Raw genomic sequence first — 22726 nt, forward strand, 5'->3', positions numbered from 1 at the left:
CAGTTTCTTTACTTTTGACCCAATTTTTTAAAAGAAGAAAAATATTCTTCTTTTGCAAATTGTGACTGTTAGCTGCTGTTAGCACATAATATTTAATCTTGGTTACACTGTCGGCTGCTATATAGCAAATATTTTTAAGAAGATAGATGAGAAATGAGAACGTAACCCTTTTATTTTTATAACAATGTATTGGAAACTTTATTGGAAAGTTTAAAATCACCAACTAGAATTTACAATAAATATTTACATCTTTTTTTCCCAAAAGCTTTATATACCTTTATCTTTATACTGAACAATGTCCGAGGATAATTTTAGGTACCAGTAATAAATATATTATTTCGTATTGGTAGTTTAAATATGTTTTTAGTAAAAATGGTAATGAGACTGAATCTTCAACTCAACTAGATATAGACGATAGACCTCAAAATAGCGAGACTGATAGCGAAACTATGTTATCCAACGTAACAGATAACGGCATTAAATCTACTGATGATGAAAAAAGAGATAAAATGAATGAGCAGGGACACTGCTATTGGTAATAAAGTTTGTTATTTTTTCTTAAAAAGTATGTTTTTTCTTTCCTTTTTAGTGGAAAAGACAGGAATCTTAATATTGTGGAGCTTTTGTGTGCAAATTGTTCTAAATGGTATCATGAATCATGCATAGGTTACCAGTTGGGGAAACTTGTACCTTTTCTTTCAAATTATATCTTTCATTGTAAAAATTGTTCAACCACAGGTCTAGAAACATTCAGAAAAAGCCAAGCGCGTTAGTATTAAGACTTTCTCTCTTGTAATCCCTTTTCCATTGATTATATTTTAGAAATAACTCAAATGTGTATAACTGCAATAGCCAATCTACAGCAGGCCAGTGCAAAAGACGGAACTAAAAAATACATGTTTAATAAAGATAAAGAAATTATTCCTTACATTGAGTATCACTGGGAAGCACTGACAACAACTTCAAGGAGAGTGACTCAGTCCTGGCATATTACAGTAACCAAAACATTGATTAAGGATATTCGTGTGATATTTGTGTATGAGGACAGTCCCGAAGGACATATGTATGGCCTGATAAATACTGATTTGACTCATATTAAACCAAATTATGATGCAATGATAAAAGGTGGAACATTAAAAGTTACTGAAATGGGCATTCAACATGGTATGTCAAATTATATTTGTCATCATGTAGGCTTAGTTTGTGTTATTCATTTGTTATTTTTATTGGCGTTTTATTAATACAATGGCTAAAATAAAAGTTGTAAATCGACCACCACGTAAGTAAAATTAACAATTGTGATTATTTTTAAATGTATTTTACATTATATGTCTACTATATACTATAAAATTTTATCTTTCAAGCTTCAGGGATAAAGTCTAGGAATACAAAAAGAAAATTCCCTGGCGAATTGGGTGGTCCAGGTAAAAAGAGCCGAAGCTTAGATCTATCCACTCCCAAATTACCAGCTCACGGCTATCCACTCGATCACCCATTTAACAAAGATGGATACAGGTATTTGCTGGCAGAACCAGATCCACACGCCCCATTTCGACAGGAGTTCGACGAAAGTTCAGATTGGGCTGGAAAGCCTATTCCGGGATGGTTATACCGGACATCCATACCAAGTACAGTACTTCTAGCTTTGCATGATCGAGCTCCTCAATTGAAGGTATCAGAAGATCGTCTGGCGACAACAGGAGAGAAGGGTTACTCCACTATTAGGGCTACACATTGTAAGTTATGCATAAAACAAGCTATAAACCAATGACTAAAGAATACAAGGACCAATAACAGGTGGAGTGCACAAAATTAATTTTTTGTTTAATTACCTAGAAATGTGTTTTCTTCTATCTTCTCGCTGCGGTTTTTACAAGGTGAAAGCTGAACAAATCACCATTATAATAAAGTTTACAACACACATAAAAATCGCTAAAATTGTCCTTTGTTTGGCACAAAATAATAACGTCCTATAATTTCACAAATTTTGCTCCAGCCTGTATATGCGCGTTATGTGTCCTTATTAGTCTTTGTTATAAACTGTTCAAAAATTACTTTTTTCAAACAGGTGTTACAAAAGGATGTTGGTACTGGGAAGCGACAATAGAAGAGATGCCTGAAGGCTCGGCTACAAGACTGGGCTGGGGTCAGGATTACGCTAATTTGCAAGCGCCTCTGGGGTACGATAAGTTCGGGTACTCGTGGAGATCGAAAAAAGGCACAAAGTTTCACGAATCGCACGGTAAACGCTATGGTAAAGGTTACGGCGAAGGAGATACAGTGGGTTTCATGATAATTTTACCACAGAATAATACAACAAAACTTGTACCGAATACTTACAAGGATAGGGTAAGTTTAAGTAATATTTTTCATTTTTTTTACTCTGTATTATAGGTACAGAATTACCTAGCTGTATAGAAGCGACACGGGCGTTTTTTAGTGGATCAAATTTTAAGATTATTTAAATTGCTGTTTTTTAAATTAGTATTTACAATAATTAGTAAAAAATAAAACTTCACAATAAAATGCGTTACAAAATCATCACATCCTACAAGATGTCAAAAAATAGTGTACCAAACTTGTTCTACAGATAAAAAAAAGAAAAAGTTCCTAGGAACATATGTCATAAAATGCTTTCAGAGGAAGTTACATCCCTTGATAGTTTTTACAGCCCTTACAGCTATCACTTAAATATAGTGATAAACACCCGGCATATTGAAATTTGGGTAAATACCCAAGGTCTTTCACACAATGCAAATACAGGGTATATTTAATTTGGGTACAAACCATTATATCCGCTATATAGACCAGTATACTTTGTTAATTTAAGGTACTCCAACAAATTTTAATAATATGTTATTAAATTCGGCATACAATAAAAAATATAATACCGCATAAAAAATAGCAGGAATATGCCGGGTATATCTCAATACAATCTACAATATTCCTCAATGATTACCTTATGTATACCAATGTATACCTTACACCTTCTGCGTTCAAATGCTTCCAGAAGAAACTATTTGAAGGCATATATTAATAATAATAATAATAATAAAGAACTTTATTAAAAACAGAAATACATACATATTCCCTTATTAAAAGGCGAAGTCTGGTTCTATGAGCCACTCATACTTAACCTATTGACTATACAGGTTGTTAACTGGACAGTTACTTATAGAGGAACAGAATGGCAACACTGCCTATTGAGAACGCATGCACTTATAGGGTTTTCTGCTGACTCGTCCCGTCGCGTAGTCTGTCGACGAGCGGGCCGAGGTTGCCATATTTCAACCATAAAGCTCTTGCCGCGAATAATTAACAACCTGTATATTTATAGGAACTTTGTTTTTTTATCAGTAGAATCGTCCACTGAAATTTAGTACACAATCTTTTTGACACCCTGTATATACGGAAATTATTTTTCTCAGTGTTTTTAAAAATTTCTTTGAGTAGAGTAAAATTCTAGAATTTTTTTCACTGTACCAGTGAGTTTAATTTCTTTTTTTTTATGTTTTGTCAAAAAATTGAGTTAGATACTTTAAAGAAGCCGACGTTTACTGCCACTTCTGTATAACAGATACTCTGTCATTGATTATTATTGATTATTATCCTTAAATATTTCTTTTAGCCTCTAGTTAAATTTAAAAGTCATCTGTACTACGAGGAAAAGGATAACGTCCAAGAAAGACTAAAAACTTTAATTCCATTGCCTAAAAGTAAGATTGTCCATTTTAAAAATGGCGAATGCCAGGGAGTGGCATTTGAAGAGCTATACCAAGGGTCTTATTATCCTACTCTATCTTTGCATAGAAACGTAACTGTATCTGTAAATTTTGGACCCAATTTTAAGTATCCACCTTCCACAAATGAATATAATTGGAGACCGGTAAGAATTTTATAAGATAAATATTATACAGGGTAACCTAGATGTATACAGTGTGATTTAAATATATTTTTAAACAAAAACTGTATTTTTAAATGGTGTATATTTTTTGCTCAATGTCTCCGAAAAGGTCAACTTTTCAAGTGGTTTTTGAGACTGGGTGACCCTGTATATTGTTAATTAATGTTTTTTTTTTAGATGTCTGAAAAAGGAGAAGAAGCAATTTGTGAACAAACAATGGCCGATCTAATGTTTCTTACAGAAAATGAAGGACGCCTTCGCTTGGACAGCTTCGTGCTTTGACATTAATAAGCTTTTTCAGTTTCTTATAAAAAAAATATAATTTTTTTCTCAAAAGATTAAAATAAATATTTTTAAAAATAAAATAAGAATAGCAGGTTAAATAAATTACTGAAAGCAAAAAAGTTATTAACTATTTTTGTTTTTCTCACTTGCTTTTTTGAAGATACTTTTACAATAGATCTTTTTACTTATAAAAAATAGAAACTTATTTCTAAATAATAAACGTATAAAAATTATAAAATAATTTTAGGGAAGTTTTTTATTATTTTCCCAATCCACTCTATATTTTCCAATTGCTAAACAGTGGGAATTTATACTCCAGCCTATAGAAAAAAAATGGTTTTACTCAATTGTTTTACAAAGATTTGAAGCTCCCCATATACTTTGGTTATTTTGCCCGTTCGTTCAATATTTGTCTTCACCAAGTGTAAAGAGGAAAATTGACTCTTTAAGGTGCTCGCCCACTTTTTTTAGGCTTGCTTTTTATAGCAATTAATGCCGCCACTGTTAGCTATCTCTTTCTCGAATCCATCGTTCTTGTCTATGACACGATTAAATAAACTGGACAAAAGACAAAACGCGAGACAATGTGTGGAGGTTGCTTGCCGGTTCTTTCTACTTGCGCCTTTTTAACTGCACCATTAAAACCAAGCAAAATAACTGAGATATATGGGGGCCTTTAGACCTACCATTTCTGCGAAGGGCAGTAAAAAACTTCTCAGTTTCTGAATTGGCCAAGTTGTAAAAACCTTTGAAATAATTAAGCGGGGGAATATATATTTTACGATTGTTCTGGAATTTTTCGTAAGATTCCATAAAAGTGAACAATGTTGTTATAGAGGTGGGATGATGTACCTGTCTTTTTGAATATATATCCTACAAATTCTTAGATATTAAAATATATTTTCTTTATTAGTTTTAACTTACTAATTCAATTTTGTTGTAAATACTGGTTGCTATACCAAGATAAACCGCGTGGAAATACGCTGCTACCACATCTGCGGCAGTTTCTCGATTTTTTAACGAAACATAAATCGTTTTATTTTTACTACAGACTAATAGTAAATACTTTTTATCCATGTATATATTGCACAGGTTCTTTACCTCAACAGCCTTATAATATTTCAGAGCTTCCTTCAACGAATGACATAGTACTACATCAAATCCACATATGCTTTTCACTGAAACCAAGTTATTTTAATATCAAGTGAATTTTTTAATGTGCTTTGTTCTATAATACCTTTTAATCCTTGTCCTAATAAAACTGCTTCCCTTTCATTTATTTTACATGGATTTAAAACTGTACCTATTGTAAAATATGTTTTCAATACTAGTGCTATTCTTTGCTTGTTAAAAGTTTTAAAAATTAGTGTTTTTACTGCTAAATAATTTGTGTACAGATGTAAACACATGAGAGATAAGATTAGGGCCCATTTTAATCTGAAAACATTAAGTATTTTAAAACATATATATTTCTTTTGTTCTAACATACAGAGATGACGTGAAGTAATTTAATAGAAAAATGCTGGTAACACTACCAATTAAATTCACAACGGTTTCCTGGCTGCCGTCCTTGGCAGATATTTCTGCCATATTATCTTTAATAGCTTGATGGTGGGTTATAGAAGCTCTAGTTGCTCCACCCGTGATTCCAACCTAAAATATCTTGCATGAAATATACAGTTTAACCCTCCAATTTCTTGACTTACAATTGATTTCATACCTGACGTAAGACACAAAATGTACATTGAGTATGATTTGAAGAATGGTAAAACTAATTCTATTAGCATTGCTGAGTCGTTTAAAATGTCTGCAAAAAATCTCCATTTCTTGCAGTCACAATCTAACCCGCTTCTGTAAATAGAAACAAAACAACACATTTTTTTAGATAAATTACAAGATTGCTTTTATACCCTTTCCACCATGCAAAAAGTATCCTACCGATCATTCCGGTACCTTCTTTTAAGATCCAAGTAATAGTCGCAGACAGAGCATTAGCATCACTGTCACCTACCCCTACACCTTTTAATACAGCTCGGGTAGTGAAAGCTCCTATAATTGTACTGCAAAAGGCTTGCAAGGTGTCCCATATTTGATATTCTAAATAATCTTCACTAACTGATTCGGGATATCCATATGGCAGAAGGACTTCTTTAAAAAAATCAATTATGCCTCGAAAATTATGCAGAAAACTTCTACCTTGGTGCACCGACCGAATTTCATTGTTATCTAAAGATATTTAAATTAATCACTTCAAAATATGGATACTATTTAATTATGAATTTTAAAAAATAATCGTATTATTACCGTTTATATATGAAATTACATTATGTGTAGAGCCACATTGTTCAGAAATTAATAAATCTACAGACATTATCTAAACATATTCAATTTCTTAAACTTAACAAAAATTATGAACGTTGTAACACGGTTGTAATTTGAAAATCAAAACAAAAATAAATAACCTTGACAGTGACAGTTCATTAAATGTTCTTCTTTTTTAATTTAAGGTCTTAAGCTGCTAGGACTATCTCAACGCCTGAACGGTTGAGTATGGGTAGTGAGTTGCATGTTAAGACCTGTGTTAGGTAGAGGTAACCATAAAATAATAAATACAAGAAGTGTCAAGTCAATGTTAAATTATGGAAACAGCGTGGCTGCCTGGGTAACTAATTTTTAGATATGGCGGCTGGGACATTTGACATGACATAGACATGACAATTTCAATTTTATGAAATTTATTTCCGTTTCCGGTTTTTAATGGCGGGCTGTTCAGGAGGTTTAAATGAGGGTTAATATACTTTTTACTCTTTCTAGTACTAAATAATACAACAAAATTACTCAAAAATATTTATTTGGAATTTAGAACAATGTAAATATGCAAATCAACACAATTAAAGAGCTATAAACCAATAAACTACTGTATCAATATCAAATATTTAAATAATATCAGAGATGCTGTGTTAAAGTGAATTAAGTGCATTGACTTACAGAAACTTGAAGATAAATAAATGTTTTCACAGCTTCACGGGCATAAAACTGAATAACTGGAAGCAGGAAAAAGGTAACCAGGAACCCACACAAAACCTGGAATCAAAAAAAATATGTAAAAAACATAAATATAGGTACATAAGACTTTTGTGAATTAAATCAAACAGGACTTGAATGAAAATAAAATGAATAAAAAATATAATACATATACATCTAATACCTCATTTGTATTTTAAAAATAATCTACATACATAGATTTATAGCATTATTGCTATGAAAATACATAATAGGTACCTATGTGATATGTAATCACGCATTTCTGTTCATCTTGTAGAAAATTAATATAGGCTAATAATAGTTCAATAATCATAATTTACCTTGTATAACTTGCTTTCAATTGCTTTCAAATCACCGATCAGTCTTTAAAGGAGAGATACGGAAAAATCCTTGGCAAAGAATATCCCAAAATCCTTGGGTTTAAAGCTAAAAAAATATAAAAACAGTTAACATATTATCTATTTTTACATATAATATGGCCCATACCTATTACACGCAGAAACGTCGATTTCATCATTTTCTTCATGTAATTAATATCATATATACTTTATTAAAGTGTTAACAAGGAACTTTATATCAAAAAACATCTTTGTACTTATAAATTTCAGCCGAAATATCAGAAACAAACTTCCAATCAAATCTAAACGGCAAAAATTAAAATGGCGCCCGACTTTGCCAGATAGTATGTTGCCAGAGGCCTCGGGAGCTGACGCTGACACACAGACAAAAGACAAAAGAACAGGACGCCGACGTGCATAAAAATGTTCCGTAGCAGAAATTGACAGAAATCATATAGAAATATTCAGATTTTTGTCTAGGACAGTCTAGAAGGCCATTTTCTGCCTGGGTAGAACATGGGTAGAACCGCGCCACAACTGTTTCCAATTTTCCGGTTTACTGTCACCCCCCTGGAGGTAACACGCGTGGCAACTCACATGGCAACTGGTAACAAAGGATGGAGAGATGATGGAGAGGGTCGAGCGGTCGAGCCATAGACTTAAAATAAAATATAGACTGAGCATCTCATTCATAAATAGCTGGAACATGCGGTCAGACACTGTCTTGTTATTGTTTTAGGTTATAACGAGTGCGACACGAGCGATAGATAGGTTGTCTCTGTCGTAACGGTCGTTCCCTGACGACTCTGCCGAGAAACACAACACTGTCTTTCGTTTCTCAAGTACACCTGAACTCTCTGTATCATAGCCGGGTAATTTTTTTATTTTAATGAAGCTATAATTAAATTAAAAATATATCGTATTTAAACTTTTTTATATTTTATTAAGATTTAGAACAGGTTTTTTAAATAAAAGTTTAGAAAAAACATCTTAGAGTCCAAAAAGGATAAAAATAATAAAATACACGTTATAGAAGAAATTTTATAATCGAAATTAGGTAATTTTTGAAATTAATAATAAATTATTAATTTTAGTCAAACATTTACAACCCCTAATATTAATCAAAACAGGATCTATTCCACAGATATAATAGAATCGGCGACAGGAGAGAGAAAAAAATATGATTGTTGTAATTTTTTTCTGGTTAAGTGATGTCTTATTATGTAAATTAGAGAAAACATAAATCGGTTCCATTAAAGCAAGGAAGGTGATAGGAAGTGGATAAAATAAAACTACATTTATTTAACTCGGTACTGTCTTTATTATACCGGGTGCGTCTCAAAAGTGGCTCATCCTCATAATTTTTTTATATTTTCAAATAAAAAACAAGATTTAGTATGTTAGTATATGAAATAAATTAGGATTGATTGACTTCCTGTTTCACCGGAAATGACTATAACTTTTAATTTTTAAACGGCACCCTCGGTATATTTCTACTTTATTCGATAGAAAATGACACTCTGAATAGAATGACATATCATATGGTTCAACTTTTGACATTTTCGCATATGGTTTAATTGTAATTGTAACACGCGGTTCATAGCGACAATTTGACTCGAAATACCAAGTGTGTGGTATCATATATTCATAAAAAAATGCTTTTTCCAAATATGCTAATGAGTCACCCTTGTTCCATTTGAAAAAATTGACATATGTATGATTAAAAATACGATTTGTACATATTTTAACCGACTTAGACAAGACACGAAACCTATTAGACGATCAAAACTATTTTTCCAAGGCTCCTTGATTAAAACTTAGTGTTTTTAACAACACCATGGCACCCTGGATTGAAATTTAAAATACGATTTGTTTTTCAGCGACAATGTCAAAAGTTGACATATGATATGTCATTCTATTCAGAGTGTCATTTTTTATCGAATAAAGTAGCAATATACCGAGGTTGCCTTTAAAAATAAAAAGATGTAATCATTTCGGTGAAACAGGAAGAGACCAAAAACAACTGAATACATCAATAAATCCTAATTTATGTCATATACCTATAACATACAAATCTGTTTTTTTTATCTGAAAAAATAAAAAAGTTATAGGGGGTGAGCCACTTTTGAGACGACCCGGTATATTAAAAAATATTGTTTCATAATGTAATATCAATTTAAAATTCTTGTATGTTATTTTATATGCTCAAGATAATTTTAGAATAAACCATATTTTTAATAAAATCATTATTAATTATTAACAGGGTTATAATTATGACTTTGTTACAATGTAAGTAAGTAAATAATGTAATGAGAAAAAATTCAGATTTTACATTTTACTAAAATATTATCTAAATAAGCGCCTTTCTACAACAACGCCACTGGCTCCCAATGGGCAAATTGAGAGTTGTCTACCGGTCGAAAGTCGTTTCAAGACTTAAATGGATTATTTAAGTCAAATTTCTTGCAAATTTGGCACTGGCGAACCATATTTTATAGTTCTTGAACAGAAAAAGTCAATAAAATAAACACTTAAGGACTACAAACTAAGAAAATGCGTTAATACAGCCGGGGACATAGCGGCATCAAAGCTTTACCGCACACTTGCCACGCGTACTACAAGGTAATAAATGAATGAATAGGCTCCCTCGCCTCTAATCGGTGTTATCATATTGTAAAGAACTTATCCTTTTTAAACAGTATCCGACTTATAATTTAGTAGTATAAGGACTATTTAATACATCTATGGAATATTAAAACCTACTTTATTAAACTGTAGTATTAATATCTCAATATATGTGTATAACAAGAAAAAAATATTGATAATATTAAAGACGTGACAACATAGGCTGGATGAGGAAGGCTCGGTCGACTGTACCCAGAAGTAAACATGTGTACAAAAAAGGTTGTTTGTCCGCGTTGAGATGTAAATAGTGTAGTCTCATTTTTTAGAATCATGCGTTTTTAGCGCCACTGTGGTTATTTGGCGAACCCTTATTCTTCCCATTTTGTGACCACTTTTTCAATAAAAGTCCCGTAAGAGTTATTTCTCCTTACCTCTACACTCCATAGGCAGAGATAATTAGGGACTGAATTTAAATAAATTTTGAGAAATTTTAAGTTCCATGAAGTCTTCTGCGGCAGACCAACACTTTTCGTAGTTAGAAGCATGTTAGAAACCCTACTATAATACCAGTTTTTCTAGATAATTAAAAAATATTTATTTTTATTGAAAAACTTTTTTCAGTTTCTTATAAAAAAAATCATAATATTCGCAAAAGAATTTTAGGATTAAAATAAATATATTTAAAAAATCAGGATAGCAGATTAAATAAGTTACTGAAAGCATAAAAAGGTATTAACTATTATCGTATTTCTAAAACTGCAAAAATATTTTATAATTGAAATGAAACTTTTTACAATAGATCTTTTTTACTTTTAAAAAATTATAGATCCAGTTATTCAAAAATAAATATATATTAAATAAATTATAAAAGCTTTTTATTTTCCCAATCCACCCGATATTTTCCAATTTCTAAACAATGGGAATTCATACTCCAGCCTGCAGAAAAAAAAAATTACTTGATTGTTTTTCAAAGATTGAAAACTTACCGTTGATGCGTAGAGCAGTAAAAAACATCGCATTTTCTTGATTGACGAATTCGTAAAAACTTTTCAAATAATGATATGGAATGTTTCTAAAATTATTCTGGAATTTTTCATATGATTTCATATAAGTGAACAATCTGGTTATAGGAGTGGGATGATGTAACTGTCTTTTCGAATATATATCCTAAACGTTCTTAGATATTAAAAGATATATTTTTTATTAGACTTACTTACTAATTCAATTGTGTTGTAAATACTGGTCGCTATACCAAGACAAACAGCATGGAAATACGCTGCTACGACATCTTCAGTGGTTTCCCGATTTTTTAATGAAACATATATGGTTCTATTTTTACCACAGACGAATAGTAAATAATTTTTATTCATGTATATATCACAAAGCTCTTTTACATCAACAGCCTTATAATATTTCAGAGCCTTCTTCAATGAATGGCACAGTACTACATCAAATCCACATATGCTTTTCACTGAAACCAAGTTACTTTTAATACAAAGTCAATTTTATAAATTGTTTTATTCTCTAATACCTTTTAAACCATGTCCTAACAGAACTGCTTCTCTTTCATTTATTTTATATGGATTTAAAACTGTACCAATTGTAAAATATGTTCTCAATACTAGTGCCAATCTTTGCTTGTTAAAAGTTTTAAAAATGAGTGCTTTTACTGCTAAATAATTTGTGTATAGATGTAGACACATGAGAGATAAGAGTAAGGCCCATTCTGATCTGAAAATATTAGATATTATTTTAAGATATGTATATATCTTTTTTTTTAGTTCTAACATACACAGATGACGTGAAGTAATTTAATAGAAAAATGCTGACAAAACTACCAATCAAATTTACAACTGTTTCCTGGCTGCCATCTTTGGCAGATATTTCTGCCATATTATCTTTAATAGCCTGATGGTGGGTTATAGAAGCTCTAGTTGCTCCACCCGTAATTCCAACCTGAAATATCTTGCATGAAAGATACTGTTTAATCCTCCAATTTCTTGACTTACAATCGATTTCATACCCGATGTAAGACATAAAATGTGCATTGAGTATGATTTAAAGAATGGTAAAACTAATTCTATTAGCATTGCTGAGTCATTTAAAATGTCTGCAAAAAATCTCCATTTCTTGCAGTCACAATCTAAACCGCTTCTGCAAACAGAAACAAAACAAAATATTTTTTTTAGGTAAGGTAAAAGATTATTTTTATACCCTTTCCACCATGCAAAAAGTATCCTACCAATCATTCCAGTACCTTCTTTCATGATCCAAGTAATAGCTGCTGACAAAGCATTAGCATTACTGTCACCTACTCCTACGCCTTTTAAAACAGCTCGGGTAGTGAAAGCTCCTATAATCGTACTGCAAAAGGCTTGCAAGGAGTCCCATATTTGGTATTCTAAATAATCCTCGCTAACTGATTCGGGATATCCGTATGGTAGAAGGACTTCTTTAAAAAATTCAGTTATGCCTCGAAAATTATGGAGAAAACTTCCACCTTGATGCACCGACCGAATTTCATTGTTATCTAAAGATAATTAAATTAATCATTTCAAAATATGGATACTACTTAACTATGAATTTAAAAAGTAATCGTATTATTACTGTTTATATAGGAAATTACATCATGTGTAGAAAAAATTTAAAAAATAAACGCAATATTACCATTTATATACGAAATTACATCTTCTGTAGAACCACATTGTTCAGAAACTAACAAATCTACAGACATTATCAACACCTAAGATCAAAACATACTCAATTTTTTAAACTTAACAAAAAATTGTAGATTTGGAAATCAAAACAAATAAACTGTTCAAAACTCAAAACAAAATAAATAAGCTTGATGGTGACAGATGACAATTTTTTTCTTATTTCTTTGTTGATTGGTTTTGCGGCTTAAGCTGCCAGGACTATAAGGCTGGTAATGACAGTTCATATTGAAATTGGCCTCCTTTCTAAATTAAAGGCCTTATCTGCTAGGATCATATTGACGAATGAACGGTTGCGTTTTGGTCTTAAGTTTTGGTGCTGAGTTGCATCCGGCTACTTTGAACGCCGTTCGGATTTCGCGTAAACAAAGTAGGTTCCCCAAAGAGGTTCTCTGGGTTCCTCTCTAGCAGCGAAAGGATCGGTAACAAAAGAGTTTTCAAATTTTTTAATCCAATTAAAACACTTTACAAGGGATAAAAGAAATAAAACAACATACTTATCAGTCAGTGTTTTTATTTATTCATTCTATAAATATAATTTGGTTTTATATATGTATGTGTTTAAGGAGACTACTCTACTTGGAATGTTTATAAAAAATATCACCCGATAATACTTTAAAATGCCTTTTTACAATATCTTATTTGGTCTTAAATCTAAAACCATAGACAAACTAACAAAAGCAAGACGCGTCAACGCTGTACTGCAAAACGGTAACAAGTTTGATAAGAGTTTATTACCGCGCTTGCGTCAACTGGCCTTTTAGACGAGGACGGTTTACTTATGGATTGTGTATTTTGTAGTAGCCTTTTAGACAAGGATGTTTAATTAAAAAGCGTTTATTAAAATCAAATAAATTTATTTCCATCGGTAAAATAAACAATAATTTCTGGACATAACAGATATAAAAACAAAAGTTAAATAAACGAAAACGTATTTCTCTTATTAAAATAACAAAAAAGATGATAAAAAAAACAGTTATGGTAAACGAAATAAAAGCATTATTCTTCAAAAGGTACAAAAAAATAATTATGTATATTATAATATTAATAATAGGAACAACAAGAAACATCTTAAAAATATAAAACTTTTTCAAATATAAAACAAAAACATAAACTTCACATTTTCACAAGAATTTGCAAAAATATTAACATTTCGAGTCTATTATAAAATATAAAGCACGAAAATTCAAATCATAAAAAGATTAAAAAGATAAAGATTCTTATAACTTACAGTCAATTTGTAGGACCTTCGTTTTGTCTACGTTAGCGATGTAATCACAATAATATGTATAATCACAGTAATTATTATGTTCTTCATAAATGTAAAATGTATTAAATTATTTGTTTTCGTTTTGTACGCTAATAAAATAATAGTAATAACCAAACAAAACGCAAAATCAGGAATTCAACAAATAAAACAACATACTTATCAGTCAGTGTTTTTATTTATTCATTCTATAAATATAATTTGGTTTTATATATGTATGTGTTTAAGGAGACTACTCTACTTGGAATGTTTATAAAAAATATCACCCGATAATACTTTAAAATGCCTTTTTACAATATCTTATTTGGTCTTAAATCTAAAACAAAATTCGTTATGTACATTTAAAAGTTTCTTAGAGAGACAAACAAATTCGATTGAAGATTAAATCAAGATAATTACAATCAAATACACAAAAAATAAACTAACGTTTAAATAATTTCACTAACATTGTCTTTTTGTTCTCTTAAAATAGTGTCTAGCACATTGTAAATGTTGTCTGGCAAGTGGTCGAGTAACATGCGTGGCATGACCTTTAGCTCCATGAAGTCTTCAGCCGCAGCCCAGCGCATTTCGTAGTTAGAAGCCCCATTACCAGTTTTTCTAGAGAATTGAGAAGGTGTATCATATTATGTTTTTATTAAAAAACTAATACTTTAAAAATAAAAATAAATGCAGACGCCTAATATAATTATAATAAAATATCTATTTACTATAAAATTTTCAAATTTCTTAGTGGCGCTCTGTATTTACCTGTCTGTTTTTGACTTTTTTCTGCTCACTATGTGCAAAATCCTACCAGCAGGATACAAGCGCGTTTTTGAAAACCTTCTGACACTTAAATCTCTGGATAAGAGTGCTGCTTCCTACAATATAGAGAAAACATAAGATTAAACCAATTTTGGTGGAGTATATAGGTTCTTACTGTCGATGCGGCTACTGTTGGAATGTTTCTGGATAGCAGAAGAGGAGCTCTTCCAGTCTCTGGAATCATTTCGTCCCTCCAGGTTGATTCCAGGTCTCTCGGAGGTACACCGAACAAAGCGTAACCAAAACCATTCAGTAAAATTCGATACTAATAAAGAAATAAAAAAAATCTTTACATAACAGTAGAATAATGTTTATAATCGATGTGTACTTTTTTTAAAATAATTTCCAGTTTATATATTACTTTAATGTAATATTAAAAGCTGCTAAAGGAGTTAGAGAAACAAAATTGTGTCTTACTTTGGGCAATCTACTGGCATGAAGTGTCTGGATAATTCCAGTCCTCAGATTTTCTATGCTGTCAACTCCAAGCCGCATGACAAAGTCGTCTCCAAGTCCAACCGTGAATACAAAGCTTTCCGTCAGTCGGGCAGCCTCTCTACTAAGTAATCCAGCTGAAAACCAGACAGTGGTAAACCATGAATAAGTGGGATCACAGCGAAATTAGTAAATTAAGAGGCGCTCTAATATATAAAGAATATTCGTTAGTATTCCATATATCGAATAAAAAAAATGGAAAGGAGTATGAAAAAAGAATTTGCCGAGACTTTGAAGGGGTTTCAATATGGCTGTTCTCACTTCCGGATGATCAGTGGCGTTCCATTTTACTTTTACTTATTTAATATTTTAATAAGTTAAAATATTAAATAAGATACACTCAGTAATATCGTAGTCTCGTTTTACGTGGAGTCAACTCATGCTAATAAAACCAATATATTTCTAACTGAATAAATAAATTTAACAAAAATAAGTAAATTACATATACAGAGTAAGTCTTAGATAAGTGCAAATATTTTCAGAGCTGATAATAAAAAAAAATATTTTCTCTTTAGCATTATTCAAATAAGTCTGAAACAGCGGAGTTATTTTACTTTGAAAATTTAAAAAAATGATTTGAAAATGATGAAAAACCATTTTAAAAAAATGTTATTTTTGGATTTTTTTCTGGGTTTTCGTTCTTCTAAATTTAAAATAGTACTTGTGTTGCCACATTATTAAGATATTATGATTTTTAACAAAAAACTAAAAAAAACTCCAAACAATTTTTCGAAAAATGCGAAATTTAGCAAAAAAAACCTCACAGACGTGTTTCTAGGGTCGAAATAGACCATCCCTAAAATTATTTGCACTTATTTAAGACATGTTTAAGACTCACCACTCGAAAACCGTTCAATGAAAAAGAAAAGAAAAACTCAAGAGATCAATTTTGTTAAAAAAGTATTGATAACCAAGAACCAGAAATTATTTTCTTTAGAGTATTTTAAATAAATTAAAATTTTAACACCCTTTAGATTAAAAATTAAATACTTTAGTCTCCGTATAAACATTTTTTTTCTTATAAAAATATAAGGAATCACACCCTAATTTTTTTAGACTATTTATAAGAAACCCTTATATAATATTATAAAAAAGCTTGCATTTATGTATTAGGGACACCCTGTATTTCTTAGTAGTTGAAAAATGGCATTGCAAAAAAACTTACATGCGAAAAACATTGCATGTAAAATAAAAGTTGTAAAAAATAAATAATTACCTACCTGGAGTAGCAAAAGCGTAGACTTTGAGATCTGGATATTTGGGCTTAACCTTGAAGGCCAGTAGACATGCCACTCCGGCCCCCAAACTGTGACCTGTTAACACCAATCCATAATCTGGATAGGAAGCCAGAGACTTTTCCAAAATACCAGCCTAAAAGTTCAATTAAAACCAAAATATCTAGGTTATCAACATTAGATTATTAGAAGGTGTATAACATCTTTTATTAGATTTCATGAAATTTATTATTATTGTAGTTTTGTAGTTTTATAGTAAAAGCAGTACCGTATGATCGAAAAAAACGGCGTCAAAGACGGCTGGGGAATGATAATCGATGATAATTTTGGCGAGGTCAGTCTCTAGACGTCGTTTACTAAAAATTGTCAAAAAACTTGTCAAAAATTAACACTAATTATAGAAAGATTAAAAATGGATAGAACATTTCCAGACCCACAAATGATCTATTTCCAAAAAAATGTTTTTTCTCGAATTTTAAACTACACCATTTAAAAATGATTTTTACTCAGTATAAAAATAATTTGCAACCTTGTTAGGCAAACTGCCAGTAAGCGCCATTAAAAAATAAAGAAGAGTACGGGTCAAATAATGACGTATAGGGCTTGACCTCGCCAAAACTATCATCGATTGTCATTCCTAGCCGTCTTTGACGCTGTTTTTTTTTCGATTATATGTGGTATGTAATTTTTTTTTTTAAGTCTTTGGTAGGAGCACATGTAGCAGTGTAGCACATTTTTTGCTTAATAGACAGCATGTTATAGTACCTCTTTAAGCTTCTTCGCTATATAATTTGCTCCAGCAATCATGCCCTTATGGGCCATGGTATCTGGTGGAAGTCCCTCGGCTTCAAATTTGTCAGAAGTTGCTGTCAGGTCTGTGAAGATGTCTCTGAGAGATATGGAACCCCGTATCGCCACCACGATGTTCGATGTCTTGTGATCAGCAATCACACAGAACGGAAGCTATAGAAAATAATAAAGCAGTTAAAATTAATTATGCGCATAGTTTACTGAAAGACAAATATATTGATAGAAAATTGTTGTATCAAACTTCCGAAACGATTAAATGGTACTACCATATGTCAGACGTATCGGTCCTTGAAAAAGCTAGCTGCGAGAGCGCTGAAGTCATGATCACTAAATCCCGCTTAAGATGGGCTGGTCACATATGCAGGATGCAAGAAAACCGCCTATCAAAAAATCTTTTCTTTACGGTGAGCTTGCAGACGGTAAGAGGAAACCGGGTGGTCAATCAAAAGGTACAAAGATATTTTTCATGAAAACTTATGAAGGGGATAAGCATGCAGAATCAGTGGGAGGAAGCAGCGCACAAAATAGAGCGCAATAGAGAAGAACTCAGTTATCAACGACAACCAAAAAGTAAAAAAGCAACAAAATAATGAGATTTTTGAATGTTCGGAGTGCGGAAGACAGATAACATTAATATAATCTAAGGATAACATCACGTATCGGGCTTTTCAGTCGCAGAAAATCTTCTGATGCGTATCGCGTGTCAAATACTCGTCAGCGAGTAATGGTAGTAGTAGTGTCAAACTTCCATTCGAACATCAATTAAGAGCTTTGTTCGGGTTCTTGTTATTACCGATTCTGAACCGTCCTAGAACTGTGCAGCGCATGCGCAAGTAAAATAATGTATTCATATTTCCTTCTGCGCATACGCATCACAGTCCTAGGACGGTTCAGAATCGGTAATAAGAGAAACCCGAAGTAAGCTATAGCTATAGCTCACTTCGGGTTTTTCTTATTACCGATTCTGAACCGTCCTAGAACTGTGATACGCATGCGCAGAAGGAAACACGGAGAAATTATTTCATTAGCGCATGCGCGGCAGAGTTCTAGGACAGTTCAGAATCCAAAAATATAACCCTTGTTATTACCGATTCTGAACCGTCCTAGAACTCTGCAGCGCATGCGCAAGTAAAATAATGTCTTCATATTTCCTTCTGCGCATACGCATCACAGTTCTAGGACAGTTCAGAATCGGTAATAATAAGAACCCGAACAAAGCTTATGTCACTCTCATTCAAAAACAAAAGCTAAAATATTAGTTCCTTCGCCTAGTATGATATTAATTCATTATATTGTATTATTAATAATTGTATAATCTTTCCGTAAAAATAAAATACCATTAGGCGTATTTACAAATTTAAGGTTCTTTGTTTTCAAACATTCCTCAATGGACTAGAGCTTTATTTAATTTTTGCGTTATGCAAAATTAAACAAGCAATTTGCATATAAACGATAAAACCGTATTGCAAAAATTTCCATTATTTGCTATTCGATATACTATTTCCGCTTTGTTCGAACGTAGAAAGACTTACGTAATATAAAAGGTTGTTTTGGATTGCGTTTAACAAAGCTTTATCAGCACAATCTACGTTTAATAAAATAAGGACAAAAAATATGAGTAATATTGATATCTTGCAATTATGATCAAAAAAGAATAAAGAAAATTTAAATTTCCAGTTATAATGAATTAACTTGGCCAAATTAATTTAAGGAACTGAAACAACCTGTTACTATAGTTTGTCCAATGAGTAGGGAAAGATTTCGACAGAGGACATCCAAAAAATGACAGAAAATTCAATTTACCTGACTGTTCTTAAATTATAGTATTATTTTCTGGCTGTCAATGGCCAATATTTATTTTTATGTATGTACTCACTTCAAAAACATGATTCCTGAACGATGCAAACAAGATATCTTGCTCGTTGATTTTGGAAATGTACTTGACACCGGCCATGTGACAAAAGCAGCAATTGTCATCCACGACCAAAGTGTACTCGGGTCTCCCGAAACACGAACAACATGAAATGTTGTTGAGCAGTCGAAAAAATCCAGTTCCACAATGAAGGTACATGACCAGGGGCCAACCGTAGGCCGCCATTGACAATCTTAGGAAATGTCTAGCGTTTTCCAGATTCATCCATTTGGGTGCTATGGAAAACACCTTGTTGATATCTGGAAACAAACCAATAGTATAAATACTCACTATAAATATTTCTATTTTTAGAATTTTCTGAAACCCTTACCAGTAGAGTATTTTGGTTCATCGGCGGATAGCATGTAAATTCGTCTCATTTCTCTAGTCTCTCTTTTTTGTTTGACTCGCAGAAGAATGCATCCAGCTAAAATGTCTGATGGAACCAGGTCAGTACTTCGAAATAGAGCACTCAGTAAAGCGGCAACCTATAAAGAAATGCAATTCTACTTATGCTTAGAAAATTGAAAAATTTAGCACTTATTCTAAGATAATTTGATTTGATTTAAATTGACTACGGACTACTAGCGACATCTCTCGATAATGTACGAAGCGAACAAGCCTAAGAACCCCCATAGATGCTCAGTTCTGTAGCACAGGCTGATTGTGCAGGCAAGTTTGCACAATATGACCTATATTAGTGTATGTCGTGCACGTACGCTGTTTTATAGCACAGTTAACTGAGTGTACCCACACCCACTAATAGTTTAAGAACATTTTTTTTCTACAGTAAAAATAGCAGTATTACAGTATCGCTGTACTCATGAATTTTATTTGCCATAAACATGGTAAACCTTTATATAATTCGATAGGCGGACATAAAAATTGTTTATTAAATTTCCACAGTTATAGACTAGTTAGGTGTTATATCGTGTGTCTAAATATAAGGATCCACGAAATCTTTAACACAACACTATTTTCTTGGAAGACAAACATAACTAAAATTTAAATTTACTTGTTGAAAGGCTTCATGACCATGTTCATCTGATCTGACCCAGCAAAAAGCCCATTTAAACCGTCTCTTCCATATGCTGGTTCCCTTCCTGTGACGTAGGGACTCTCCTGCACTGGGCGTCTCTTGGACCTCGTGGTATCGCTTGGAACCCAGTGGATCGAATACCATGGCTAAACCGAAGACAGCCAGACCAAATAGAGCCCAGTTGAAGATCACAAGGGCTGAAAAAGAAGATAGAATTTCAGTTTTGTTTTAAAATCTGTTAAGGGTGTGATTTATACTTCCAAATTAGTTTTTATGGTATAATAATGCGAAATAAAACCAGCAAATATTTTTAGTCATGTTTTAATATAACTCCTCTGACGAAGCATCGCCAAAAACAAAAATGACAAAAAAATACAGAAAAAACTATTTGAACTGGCTATGTTTAACTAGCTGGAGAGGGCTTCAATTATTCTTATACGTACCAAGTCAAAATTTCATGTACGTAATTTCTACATATATTTGATATCAATTAAACTTTTAGTTATAACGTGATCGAGGGCGCGATTTTTAAATTCATTGTTGCCAACCATGGACATATTCAGCGCAGCGCCGTGCTGACTAACAGGAATTTCAATGACTAAAGAATTCAAGGACAAATAACACCCGAGAGCAAATTGTTACTATGGCACCAAACAGTGCCATGGCCATATTTTTTTCTTAACTTAGCTAGTAGAAGGGATATTTATATTTTTGATAAATGTTTTGACTTCGCCTATGGTGTAGGCGGCGGCTTCAAACAAATTAATTACGAAAAAAACGTATTAAAATGTTAACAAAAAGTAACAAAACTACTATCGACGTATAGCACACATCAAGTACATATAATATCAGAAAAATAATTATCGAATTCAATAAGAAAACTTAAGAAAACGCTAAAAAGGTGGAGCGGACTGTTTATTTACCTATGAAACGTAACTCCCGCTCTGACTCCCGGCTCTTTCTTGTCACTGCTGCTTTTACATTTGAAAGCTGAACAACTAATCAGCATTGTAATAAAGTTTATACAAAGTTCACTACACACGAACTATTAAAAATTACTAAAATTGTCGCTGGTGACCAACTGATGAATCATTGTTTGCCACCAAAAGAAAAGGCGTCTAAGGTCACAAATTCTGCTGCAGCCCGTATAGGGGCGTTACATGTCCTTATATTCTTTAGTCATTGAGGAATTTAAATTTCGCGCTGGGGATTCAGGTGGTAGTTCTGCTGTAAAAAATGTCAAGTTGCCATATTTATTTATTTATTTCCTGCCATTGTCATTCGTTTTGACACTTTAGTTTTGTATTACGAGTTTTTGGTTTTAATAAATAGTGTTGTGATACTTTAAGCTTAAAAATGTTTACTAGCAGACATTGCAGTCGAACATTGTTCTTTCTAGAACCTCTTTTAGTGCGAAGTGTACAAGATAGCTTAATAGCCGTAAAAACCTCATCGCAACTTTATTAGAATATTTTAAACGGGAAAGCGGTAGTAATTGCCCTTTATGTCTCTTAAGTGCTGTTAAGAAAATGAGTTTTGTTGATGTAAATAATAACTGTTTGTATATTTATAATTAATTTATTTTTGTTTCCTAAAATATTTTGATTAAAAGAAAATATATACAAGTGGACAACGCTGTGCCGGTCAAATTTAATCACGTGACTAAAAGTTTATTTGGTATGAACTGTAAATGTTTAGTTCCCAAAAAAGAACAGCAATATAACATTGGTGACCAATATTATTATTATAATTTATGATAAACTTAAAAGTAACAACTATAGTATACAAAATATATTTGATATATAACAAAATATATTATTTGATTTAATATACTTCCAACATAACCAATTCTCATACTAAATTTACTTTTAACAAACAAAAAAACGCATCTAATAATTTTTTACTGTTAAACAAATTATTTTTTATGGTTTACCAATATAATGAGCAAAGAAAGCCTGCAAAACAGCGTATTGTTTTATGGCCGAATGAATCAGTAATTTAATAAAATTTCCTGGTCAAGGTAATCGTCTAACCCTATTGAGCTTATTAAATAATTAAGTTTAAGTAAGTACTGATGCAGTTGTTTCTATGCAGCTTAGGATTTTTCCATGCTAAACAGGGTGTTTAAAAAAACATGTACCACCTCTTGTGTATTCCTCTCCTTATTTTTGAAGTGAAACTTTTTTACGGGCGCTGGGAGTAAAAATTCATGGTCGTGACACACAAGCTAGCGAGACGAAAAGTGTCACA

The 22726-nt window shown here is 32.0% G+C and overlaps 3 protein-coding genes across 4 annotated transcripts in view; 1 reads left to right on the forward strand and 2 right to left on the reverse strand.

The window, feature by feature from the left end:
- Window positions 1-166: 166 nt before the first annotated feature.
- LOC115886784 (set1/Ash2 histone methyltransferase complex subunit ASH2) lies at window positions 167-4212 on the forward strand. Its single transcript, XM_030906070.1, has 8 exons — window positions 167-315; window positions 368-535; window positions 590-768; window positions 823-1164; window positions 1365-1736; window positions 2069-2349; window positions 3629-3886; window positions 4082-4212. The coding sequence occupies exons 1-8, from the start codon at window positions 296-298 to the stop codon at window positions 4184-4186; spliced, it is 1725 nt and encodes a 574-aa protein (XP_030761930.1). The 5' UTR covers window positions 167-295; the 3' UTR covers window positions 4187-4212.
- Window positions 4213-4259: 47 nt separating this feature from the next.
- Window positions 4260-13050, reverse strand: LOC115886782 (RUS1 family protein C16orf58 homolog). 2 transcript variants are annotated; one of them, XM_030906066.1, is made up of 14 exons: window positions 12865-13050; window positions 12412-12727; window positions 12207-12351; window positions 11990-12153; window positions 11729-11928; window positions 11415-11668; window positions 11184-11364; window positions 6100-6415; window positions 5896-6040; window positions 5679-5842; window positions 5427-5626; window positions 5114-5367; window positions 4876-5062; window positions 4261-4509 (listed from the first exon to the last, which is right to left on the reverse strand). In XM_030906066.1, exons 1-14 carry the CDS (start codon window positions 12929-12931, stop codon window positions 4433-4435), a joined length of 2670 nt encoding a protein of 889 aa, XP_030761926.1. In that variant the 5' UTR covers window positions 12932-13050; the 3' UTR covers window positions 4261-4432. The 2 variants fall into 2 exon arrangements, with proteins under 2 accessions (XP_030761927.1, XP_030761926.1); XM_030906067.1 differs by lacking the exon at window positions 12865-13050 and having other exon boundaries at window positions 4260-4509; window positions 12455-12572.
- A 1287-nt stretch (window positions 13051-14337) lies between these two features.
- The window catches only part of LOC115886783 (sn1-specific diacylglycerol lipase beta-like), a 39027-nt gene continuing 30638 nt past the window's right edge, over window positions 14338-22726 (reverse strand). The window contains exons 5-13 of the mRNA XM_030906068.1: window positions 20453-20673; window positions 19769-19925; window positions 19402-19697; window positions 17481-17678; window positions 16701-16851; window positions 15403-15557; window positions 15101-15250; window positions 14929-15041; window positions 14338-14778 (exon numbers count right to left, since the gene is read on the reverse strand). Coding sequence (XP_030761928.1) covers window positions 14607-14778; window positions 14929-15041; window positions 15101-15250; window positions 15403-15557; window positions 16701-16851; window positions 17481-17678; window positions 19402-19697; window positions 19769-19925; window positions 20453-20673 — 1613 coding nt within the window. The 3' untranslated portion in view covers window positions 14338-14606. The remainder of the gene's footprint in view (window positions 14779-14928; window positions 15042-15100; window positions 15251-15402; window positions 15558-16700; window positions 16852-17480; window positions 17679-19401; window positions 19698-19768; window positions 19926-20452; window positions 20674-22726) is intronic.

The sequence above is a fragment of the Sitophilus oryzae genome, unplaced genomic scaffold, assembly GCF_002938485.1.
Source record: "Sitophilus oryzae breed Bouriz unplaced genomic scaffold, Soryzae_2.0 scaffold_496_pilon_pilon, whole genome shotgun sequence".
In the NCBI taxonomy this organism is placed as follows: Eukaryota; Metazoa; Arthropoda; class Insecta; order Coleoptera; family Curculionidae; genus Sitophilus; species Sitophilus oryzae.